The 11,498-nt window shown below is 41.9% G+C and overlaps 1 protein-coding gene across 1 annotated transcript in view; it reads left to right on the forward strand.

Moving 5' to 3' along the window:
- The window catches only part of FNDC1 (fibronectin type III domain containing 1), a 111,817-nt gene that overhangs the window by 79,594 nt on the left and 20,725 nt on the right, over positions 1–11,498 (forward strand). The window contains exons 14-16 of the mRNA XM_019663756.1: positions 1,478–1,903; positions 8,178–8,246; positions 9,604–9,747. Of these exons, the coding sequence (XP_019519301.1) occupies positions 1,478–1,903; positions 8,178–8,246; positions 9,604–9,747 (639 nt within the window). The remainder of the gene's footprint in view (positions 1–1,477; positions 1,904–8,177; positions 8,247–9,603; positions 9,748–11,498) is intronic.

The following is an 11,498-nucleotide window of genomic DNA, read 5'->3' on the forward strand; positions in this document are numbered from 1 at the left end:
GGTGGTCAGGCTTCTACACCAACTATGAAGTGGTCTCTCTAACAAGACATGAGTCCATCTGGCCCCCTAAAAAATATTTACAACATTATTGATTATATTCCCCAGACTGTCTTTTCTATTCCTGAGGCCATATTGTAGTTACCAATTTGTATCGTCTCTCCTGATTTTTAATGGGTACACTTGGTCCAGTTATTTTTAGCCATGTGAAAAGCAGTACCTCAAAAGTGGCAGAAGTTAGCTTTTCCCTGATACAACTGCAGTTATACCCTTCCTACTGACTGCACCTTCTAGGAAAAGTGGCGCTGGACTTTATTTTATTTATTTATTTATTTATTTTAAAAAGATTTTATTGGGGAATTGGGAGAGGGGAACAGTGTTGGGGAATTGGGAAAGGGGAACAGACAAGTTGCTGTCCTTTTTGTTCTTCAGTCTAGTTGTGGAGGACGTCGCTTCACTTGCCCATGTTGGTATTATCATTGTGCTTTTCCCGGCTGAGGCAGTCACTCACCAGCCATTGCACGGCTGCCCACAGCAGCCCACAGCAGCTCATGGCAGCTGACGCCGGCTGCCGGCCAGCCCCACTATGCATCGCCGGCAACTCACGGCAGCCCAGCTCCAGGTTGAGCTGTTGTTCACCATCTTAGCTGTAGAGAGCACAGCATCACTGGCCCACATGTGGGATCCGAACCAGCAGTCCTGCTATTCAGAGCTGGTTTCCCAAGCCAACTCAATCAACGCGCCACTCGGCTGGTCCTGGACTTTATTTTTTAATTTGGGCAGCCTAGAGCAGGAGCCAGCAAACTACGACCTACAGGCCAGACCCTGTCTGCTGCCTGTCTTTGTATGGCCTGTGAGCTCAGAAGAGTTTTTACATTTTTAAAGGATTGCAAAAAATAAAATTAAATTAAAAAAAATCAAATAATAATATTTTGTGACGTATGAAAATTACATGAAATTTGCATTTCAGTGTCTATACGCAAAGTTTTATTGGAACATAGAAACACTCATGTGTGTACCGTCTCTGGTTTTTTTGCCCTGTAGTGACAGAGTTGAGTGGTTGCAACAGAGATTATTGGGCCCATAAAACTTAAAAATATTTACTCTCTAGATTTTTGCAGAAAAGTTGGCTACCCCTGGTCCAAAGTAACTCTTTTCCTTCTTAGGTGTAAGAATGAGAAAGAGGAAAGAATTACTTTCCTTACTAGAGACTGAATTATTTCAGAGTAATAGGGCATATCAATGAAATATTTATTAATTTATATAAGGTAATATAGAGTAATGGACAATATAGTAAGCCCAGAAATTTCTGGATAGCAGCAGATATTGCTACCTCAGCTGATAGCCTTTTAATTATATCTTTCCTTTTGATGAGTAGAATATGAGAATATATCAGTGTTGAGAAGACACTTTCCACTTGTTTTCTACTTCTGCTGGATGTGTCACCTTGTTGCACAGCTTTTGTTTGATTTTGTTTCAGATCTGGGAGGAACCCCTGTAGTGAGCCCTGATGGGCTCCCCCTCTTCGGGCAGGGGCGGCATGGCAAACCCCTGGCCAGTGCCCAGGATAAGCCCATTATGAGTCTTGGAGGGAAGCCCCTGGTAGGCTTGGAGGTCATCAAAACAACCACCCGAGCCCCCACCACAACCGAGAGACCCACCACTACCCCTCGGCCCACGACCACCACCCGCCGCATGACCACCACCACGCGCCCAACGACCACCACCACGCGCCCAACGACCACCATCCGAACCACTACTAAGACAACCACCACCACCACCACCACCACCACCACCACCACCACCCCTGTCCCCACCTGCCCTCCTGGGACCCTGGAGCGGCATGATGAAGATGGCAATCTGATAATGGGCTCAAGTGGGGTCCCGGAGTGCTCCCCTGAGGAAGGTAACTGTCTTTGTTCTAATGGTAGTTGCTGTAGGTAGCGTGCTGCGTTTCACAGGAGGGTCCCAAAGGCTGCAGGGAAGGGAAGCAGGGTGCACGGCAGGAGGGCCACTGCAGGCATTTCTAACCCCACAAGGCATGTTCAACAGTACTGTGTCACAAGGGGATGTCATTCAGCAAATTAAAGCACAGGACACACTTCCATGAAAAATTATTCACTATTTACCTAAAAGTTGAATCTAACTGGGCTCCCTGTGTTTTATCTGGCAATGCTTGTCATAACCCAAGTCAAACATTTAGCTGAAACATGGGATGTTATTAGTTTGGACTAGTGTTTTCCCAGCGTGTATTCCACTGGATATTAGTAGATTAGTGTGTGTGTGTGTGTGTGTGTGTGTGTGTGTGTGTGTGTTTCTGTGACTAGTGATGTGATTTAAACAAAAGTTAAATGAATTTCTTACTGTTGGATCATTCAGATAATTGAATAGTCTCATTGTGAATTTCCAAGTTGGGTTACTGAAGCACGTTTGACAGCTGCACACTTTTTTGATAGCTCTCCCTTTGGAAAATGCCAATCCTTGCATGGCTGGGCTGTGGTGGCAGCAGAGCCTTCCCACTGGGGAGGACTGTGCCATTTCCCTGCTTTGGGATACTCAAAAGGCTGTCCTCTGCCCCTGCCATGACTTCCTACTGAGAAAGGCCCATTCCTGCTAAAGAATGGAGCTAGGACACTTTCGGTCAGGTCGTGGTGGAGCTGGGATGTCACAATCTTTGCTGTTGAGCCCCTGTTCAAGCTGCTTTGGAAGAGGTCACCCTGCATTTGCATCAGTCTTGGCGGAGGTAAACTCATCTGCTTTCCTTCAGGTTGAAGGGAATCGCCATGTCGGCTATAAAGCTTCTGTCTTTTTAAGCTAATACAGAATGAAGACTGTTCATTTCAGCAATCATTTGCGAGCTGGAATTCTTACACAGCTCTGTTGACCATGATAAGCCCAATCAGTGTGAACTTGAATGCTGTATCCAAGATGGGAATTCTGTTTGAAGTCAGTCTTTCCATGGAAAAGTTCTGCATCTGAATAAACATGAACATTTGATACATCTGAAAAATTCACACTGAAAAAAACAAGGAAGCCTCCTGAAGAAGAGGAGGACCATTGGGAAGAACCATTGGTTCTCACACTATTTACCCAGTGAGTACAAATTGGAATTCCCTTTGAATTTCTGGTATGAACGTATTATGTACTTCCCTTGACCTCTTCTGCATACATTAACATGTTTATTTAAAAATATTGAACTATAGTTAGAATAGATATTTAATAATTGGTTGTAAATGGAAGAGTGACTATTTTGAATTTGGCTTTAATAATAATATTGGGTCGTCGGAAAAGTCATGATGCATTTTTGCAATGAAAAACAGAAAAAATACATCATGACTTTTCGGACGACTCAATAATAATTGTTATTATTAATATTTTGAATTTTCTTTTGCCTGCTTTTATATAGGTTTCATATCCTGTTCTTTACATTTTCTTTGTATTTTTAGACTTTTATTTGGCATGAAAGTCAATATTTTTCTTGGCATTCCTGTTTCTTCTTTTCTTTGCAAATCATTATACAGAGGGTGCCAAAAAAATGTATACACATTTTAAGAAAAGAAAAAACTGTATTAAAATTGTAGTACAAGTCATGTATATACTTTTTAAAAATTTCATTCATGTCCATTCTTCTTATTCCCTAATATCCAACTGTTAATAATAATTTGCCTCTAGGCAGCATTTTAAAAATAAGTACAGATCAATACAGAGTCTTGGGAAAAAAATAAGTTTAGGGAGAATAAAGTATCATCCTTAAACAATATTATGAGATACTATAATTCATTTTTTTAAAAGTACATTTGAACCTTTGAATACGGATTTGAACTGCAGGTATCCACTTATATTTTTTTCAATAAAACCTGTAAATGCATTTTCCTTATGATTTTCTTAATAACATTTTCTTTTCTTTAGCTTACTTTATTGTAACAATACAGCATTTAATACATATATAACATACAAAACATTGTTAGTTGACTATGTTATTGGTAAGGCTTCTAGTCAACAGTAGGCTATTAGCAGTTAAGTTTTTGGGGAGTCAAAAGTTGTACTCGGATTTTTGACTGCACAAGTGGTTGGTGCCCCTAACCCCCACGTTGTTCAAGGGTCAACTGTAATTTGAAAATCAGAGTCAAAGTTACTCTTGAAAATCATATAAAATAAAACAGAGTTAGCCATTTCTTGGTTGAACACCTTGTAGTGGCCTTGATGTGCAAAGCACATTCTGTAAGTGCCGTAATGACACTCAAAGCAGAGAGATGCTGTCAGTAAGAGGCTCTGCTGTCAGTAGAGGGACAGTTCAAGGCCCCCCTCACACGTAATCCACAGAACCACCTGTATCACATCCCCCTGCCTCCAGCTCTGCTCTCGAGTTTGTGTTTTGTCTCACCCACCTTCTCTTTTGTTGTATTAAGTATAGTTCAGCCCATAACGTACCCTCACAAGGGCTGGGGCTCCATGTGTACACAATCAGTATTTACCAAGTGACATTGGCTATGGCATTTTGCAACCTGGTAGCCTGAAATGTTTATTGTTGTAGTAATTATGATTCAGAGCCAGCATTAGTGATCACTGAATGAATCATCTGCCCTTGCCTCTCTGTAACCGCCATCTAGTCGACCATTTGTCATTGCATTCCACTGGCAAAGTCCCAACATTTTGTTTGTAGCCCTCTAATTTTAAAGTAATCTTTTCAGATCTCAAAATCTTGACTCCCCTGGTTAAAGCATGCCCCCCCTTTTCCTTTATGTTCTAGGAATAGCCTTGTGTCTGTCATTCAACCATTCCAGTAATTCAAGCAGTATTTATGTACTTCCTCATTATGGATGCCATTTTGTGTATATCTTCCTGTGGACATGGATGTGTATTTTATGCTTGTTTCTAGTGTATTGTTGATTTTACTCCTCTTTCTTGGTACACACACACACACACACACACACACACACACACACACACACACAGTTTTTGTTTGCTCTGACTTCCCCATTAGGTAATAAAGTCCTTGCAGTAGAGATTGTGTCTTCTGCATCACAGTACCTATGTAATTCTTCATCTTTGGGTATCTAAACAATACATTAACCTGTAGGCATTCTCCATTTTCTGAGAAGTAAAAGCCAGTGATCCTTGTCTTCCAGGTTCCATTTCTACGGTGGATCTGATGATATCATGTGTGTTTGGAAATGTGATGCTCTAGCTGAACATCTTCAACAATTTGTGACATGACCATGGGGAACATCTCAGAAAAACATCAGTCATCATGGAAAATGGTTCTATCTTGCCACAGCTCACTCTCAAGACAGAAAATACAAAAAGAATAATTAAAAATTCACCTGAGCTGGGCCAGCTGTACAATTTGCAAATACTTTTGGGTTTCAAATGGATGTCATTTATCTTCTCTCTAAAGTTTTACTGAGAATATTTTTTATAGTTTTTTTTTAATATTTCTGGAGCTTAAGCCCTAATTCTTTGGTGATATTTTGTGCTCATTTTTTTTTTTAATGACCATTTGGATAAACCACTCAAGAGAATAAACCATACCACACGGCTGGTGGTTGGTAGCTACTTGTATATGAAAAAGTGGAAGACTTTGATATTGATGCTGGGGTGACTTATAAAATATCCAGTTATATGTAGTTCCAAATGCTTTGAAATGGCATTTGGGTGGGGCAAATTCCGGTGGTCAGCTTTTAAAAAATATTGTATATATACTTCATTACATCTGGAAGTTGCTTTTATTTGGAATCAAGATGGTGCTATTTTAGAAAAACATGCCTGACTTTAGTCTTACAAAAGAAAGTGCACTAAATTACTCAGTACGATGTTTATTTTTGCCAGAAGACTTAACTGTCACTCATCTCAAGAAGTGATCCCAGTTTGCAGGTAAAAGGCATCATTTCTGGGACCTGCTGCCACTCCAGAGTATTTCAGCTCCTCAAGGAATTGCGCTTAATTCCAGGAACCCACAAAGGAAACCCTATACTTTTCCCTTTTATTGTCCACTCTGGGATGCAACAGTTGTATAATTTCATTTTTGGCCTGGCCAAAAATAACAATGAGAAGAAATGAATCTGAACTGATAATGAGGAAAAACATGACCATGTTCTTAACAGTTAAATTGACAAGGGAACGAAAATTGTATTCCAGGAAATAACAGCAAGATAACCCCAAACTTTAGGTGTTGTGAACTTGAAACTCTCTGACTTGAACCAGCCCGAAGTAATTCCTCTTGGAGCCAGCATATTGATGTTGGAATGACCGAAGGAAAAATGATGTCTAATAGTTTTCATGAGGTGACCGTCTGACCCCTGAAGGGTGGATAATTGACCACTTGTCTCTTGTTGGCATTCATTGGCCCCGTCAGAACATGCCCAGTGTCACCACTGCAATGGTGGGCACCACTGCCACCGTGGGGCTTTGCATCATCACTCTCAGAAGGGCTGGACAGGTAGTGCGAGGTTGCCAACATCCTCCATGGAGGGGTTTGTTTGGGCACCATTGCGTTCAAGATGCTATCCAAATGAGGCTTAAAAAAGGCCAGTAGAATATTGGACTGTTTCTGGGGAATGATCAATGATTTTCTGACATTGAAAAAATTCAAATTGGTGCATATAATTTTTTTAGTGATGAGGTTTATATACACTCTATTTCAATTTCCCCTTTATTCTGCTGTGGAATGATGATTCTAATAGAACACCTTAAGGTTTACAAGCAATTTGTTTGGTGAGTTCAACTCTCAGAAAGTGGAGGCGGTTTTATGAAGTATAAAGTATATGGCCTTTGAAGCCAGAGGGCCTGAAGTTCAAATTGAGTTTCAGTTCTATCCTTCACCAGCTGTGTGACTTCAGGAATGATATAAATCCTGGGTGTTAAGTGGGTATAATAATATGCCCATGTATCTTAAGGGTTTTATGTGAGGATTAACTCAAACAACATAGACATGAAAGTGCCTGATGCCCAGCAGGCATCTGATAAGCTGTAGTTATTCCTGTCTGTTCCCTACCCACTGCCTTTTAAGGGTGCATTGAATAACAGTTGCGGTATAATCGCTGTGAGCTTCAGGTCAAAAAGAGGGAAGGAATGCCTCTGAATTTTTCTGAGTTAGAAAACCTTTTGCCTCAGATTTTATCAGCTACAGAGAGACATTCTTTTTACAGCTGCATCTACACCCACCAAGTTGAGAAATAATACATTGGTTTCATTGCATCTTCTCAGAAAGACTTCTGCTCAAAGTACTTAAATAATAGAGGCAAAAATTGCATTTTTTGCTTAAAACACTCGCCTTCCTCAACCATGTTGTTATTCGTGCTCATAATATCAGTTCAGTCATTAATATAGTCATTTTAATAATGGTCCTTATAATTAGGGCTTCCTGGAAGACATAACAAAATCACATACGGAACTCTAGAAATTACATTTAAAGGATAATTCTGCAGTCATAATAGGTCTAGTGGTTTTGTAAGTAAAGCCCGACCTGCTTGTAATCATTGGAATTTGTAATCATTGGAATATTATGTCCAAACTTCACGTGCAGGTTGAGAAGTGTAATTAGTACAGATTTATCTCCTGAGTCGGGGAGAGAGGGTGGGAGGTTGGAGTTATTCGTGGAGCACAGGGAACTCACGTTGGTGTGGTTTGCCAAGTTAGAATGTAGGAGAGGCAGGAAATCAGCCTGTTTCCAGAACATGCAAGATCCAGGGGATGGAGAGAATGAGGGTGCCATGAGCAAAGGAGTCACAGGTGGAGGAGGGGTTTTGTCCCCGTGCTGAGACCCAGCTGCCCACTCTCGTCTCACTCGCCTCGCGTCTTCCTGAGGGCCTTGTTATCATGCCCGTGACAGGATGGGCCAGGGCCCTTCCCTCAGCATGCTGAGAGCTGCCTGGGCAGGTCGGGTGAGGCGCACTGACGTGGCAGGGAGGGGGTCAGTAAGAGGCTCTGTGTGGGAGGGTCAGGGGTGCTGGGGACGGGTCTTTCCCCGGCGTCCTCTCCTGAGCACAAAGGAGAGAAAGTCTGGATTCCATCTCATGCTCTGATACTCTTCCTCTGAGGAAGTTCAGGAGGCCCTGGCCTTGGCGACTTCTTCCCATGAAACGACCGCGAGGAATGAATCGTGTCCTGGGCACAATTCTGAGACAACTGCAAGGAAAGCCGGGCATTTGCTGACCCTTTCTCCCCTCCCCCTTCACTAGATGATTTCTCAGGATTAGAGACCGACACGGTGATTCCCACGGAAGAGGCATACGTTGTCTATGACGGAGGTACTGATTGATTTTAAGCACATTATGTGGACAATTTCGTTTCTGATTGGAGGAGCTTATCTCCCATATGAAGTGGATGATCTCAATTGTAATTTCTTTTAGAACTCTGGGCTGGGTGGCCATGCTTAGGAAAGGGTGGCTGTACCCATGCTGCCAAGTTACCCCCCACCAATACTTGATCCAAAGAAAAACAGTGTGCTTGATGACAACCGCAGCTTCCAAACAAGTGCCCTGTGCTCCCCATCTCTCCCATCTTCCCTCCAGAAGTTCTGGGGCTGTGAGGTCTGGGCATCCCCTTCCACGCTCTTTGTAAAACGACTTGGTTTAACCAAGGTCTCAGCTTCCTCTCTTGGCACTTCTCATTTCATTCTTCCCTTTTCTTTTCTAATTACATTGAGAAATGCAATGCTACAGATTTTGTTTTTGTCATAGAATCTTTTAAAGGAAGGGTAAGCTTATAGGATTAAGAATACAAAACGCCTTGAGTAGGATCTGAAACCATTACTTTCTAAATGGTAACTTAATGGTATTGTTATACGTACGACCCTGTGACTCGTCTGTGTGCTTTATAAGTTGTAGCTGAAGAACTTCATGTAGGCATCTTGTCCCCACCCCAGAGCCAGCTTTTGACACTCAGGATGTACCTTCATTATTATCTGTAGCTCCAATAGTCTTAGATCACAAATGTGGGAATAATGTTGCTTTTGATGCAATCATAATAAAGCTTGATGTCGTGGTTTAATCCCATAGCTTTCAAATAAAAACAGACTTAAAAGAAAACCAGCAGATGTCAGAAAGCAAAGGAAGGTTTCTTGGCAACTTTGAAAATACAAAGCAGCTTTCTTGTCATCTTTGAGCAGTTGAAAGGGAGTAGCTTTATTTCTCTAAATGCTAAAGGGTTAGTTCTCTTAAAAAAGTAACCCCACCTCCTCCCCAGAAAAAAAATCCCATACACAGATGATACATTTAAAAAAAATCAACTTTATTTTCTGATGTTAAGCTTTCATGGCTCTAAAAGGGAAAATTATTTAGGTAGAGAATGGCCTTGGACCAGTAACAGGAGTGTGCTCAACTGGGTGAATTCTAAGGCTCTCTCCAGCTTTGATCCTAAAATCTCATTTTTCTGGTCATATGTGTTTCTTTTTTTTCCCCTTCCTCTCATTTATCTGCAGCTGCTTTTCTGAGGGGTGCAAAATGGGGACAAATACTGTTTTATTAGAAACAAATTATGTTTAGGCATCGCATTTATTTTATGGTGCATCTGTAGCCTTAGAGTTGAATCTTAAGAAGGTATCTTTGACTGCAAATGTGCCCCTTTCTGGAAGTGCCCAATTACAGAACCTTCATATCCTTTCAGATTATGAATCTGAGAACTCGAGGTCACCGGCCACCACCAAGCCCTTCACCACCACTGCCACGCCCGTGGTTTTCCCACCGGAAGGCACCATTAGCTCCTTTCCCGAAGAAGAATTCGATATGGCTGGAAAGAAAAGATTTGTTGGTAAATAGAACTTCCTTAATTAGAGAAACGTAGGTTTTAAACTTTTGTTCTTTGAAGAAGAGCAGAGCTAATCTCCTGGTCTGGTCATGGTGGTACATTTGGAGCAGAAGTCTTCCCAGCGTGAAGTTTCCATTTGAGGGTTATTCGGTGACTCAGTCCTGTTTAGATGCACATGAGCTTGCTTCCTGCAGAAGTCAGGGTTGGGGAGCAAGCAGGGGGGAATGTATAAAATCAGACAGAGTTGAGTTTAGAGAGCCTGCCTTGTGTAGCCCAAGAGGAAGGAATGCTTAAAAATCATCAGGACCAGGGAGCATGAGTGTTTTTATTGTAGCCAGCTTCGCTTAGGTGAGACTTCACAGGGCCTTGTCTGCACATTGTTTCAGTTCTTCCTAACAAATGCGCAGGGACTGGATTGAGCTACTAGTACTCCTTATAGTATCACAGAGCCGAAGCTGTTTTTCTTATTTCCTATCATTATCATTAGCCCTTAGAGATTTCTTTTACTTTTTTTTTTTAGTTGTTAAAACAATTTCAAGAGGAAATTCTATTTTGCTAAACTGTGTTTCATTTCCGTTGGGAGTCTTCTTTTGCCATGCCCTTAATGAACTTCACTAATGAGACACTTAGATGAATATATTACTAAGTGGAAAAGAATAATACATGACTAAGTACAGACAGCCAACAGCTTAAACTGATATCACACCTTTCTGTTTCCAAAACAAATGTTGTGCCATAAGCAGAGAACTGCTCCTGGCAGCCAAGATGCAGCACTGAGTGTCTGAACGACGCGTACTTGAAGAACAAGAACCTCAGCTTGAGGTAGCATCCCGAGGCCAGTGCTGACGCTGGCTCATGGCGTTCAGCAGCCCGGCTGAATTCACCAAATCTGACTTATCTCAGTTGTTCCGGACAGAACTTGAAATCCTTTCAGCACTGTTATTAGCTGTTCCAAAAAACTCATCTGAAGACTGAAAGGCTTACCACTGTCTGGCTATTTGTATATGTCTCCATGACTCCATGAAGCATAGTAGATTATGCCCCAAAACTTCCTGATGAGATCCATGGGCAAGCTCTAAAGGCCTCATTTTATACAAATGACTGGAAAATATAGGAGCTAAAACTTGCTTATAGTCCACATGGACACTGAGAATGAAAGCCTGTACCAAAAGATGCAGTGGGACATTTAGAAAGTACTAGAATCTGTTCCCTGAGGGCACTTGGGAGTCTCGTGTGTATAAAGCCCAACTCTGATTCCTTGGCATTTCTCACATCTTAGAGAGCACGTGTAACGAAAAGAGCTGGGGGCTGGAGGTACAGTCTCTGGCTTGAGCCTCGTTTCATGTCTCAGGGTCAGCAGACTCAGCTGGGGGCATGGATTATTAGTTCAAGTCCTGCCTTATTCCTGGTGCTCTTGTATCCACTGAGATAATGTGTATAGGAAAAGCTTGAACCTGTCCATCAATGTGAGTAGCTATTATTGTACTGAGAGTAATGCTGTAGAGGGCTATTTAGGCCTGGCCTTGTGCAGTTGTTCCAGATGGTTGTGGGGTCCCTGAAGCCCTAGGGAAGGCCACCTTGGGACTGAGCTAGAGGCTGTATATCTTTTATTCTTTCTTTCTTTTTTTTTTAAGATTTTATTGGGGAATTGGGGAAGGGGAACAGCGCTGGGGAATTGGGGAAGGGGAACAGACAAGTTGCTGTCCTTTTGTTCTTCAGTCTAGTTGTGGAGGATGTCGCTTCACTGGCCCATA

Source organism: Hipposideros armiger, unplaced genomic scaffold, assembly GCF_001890085.2.
Source record: "Hipposideros armiger isolate ML-2016 unplaced genomic scaffold, ASM189008v1 scaffold_404, whole genome shotgun sequence".
In the NCBI taxonomy this organism is placed as follows: domain Eukaryota; kingdom Metazoa; phylum Chordata; class Mammalia; order Chiroptera; family Hipposideridae; genus Hipposideros; species Hipposideros armiger.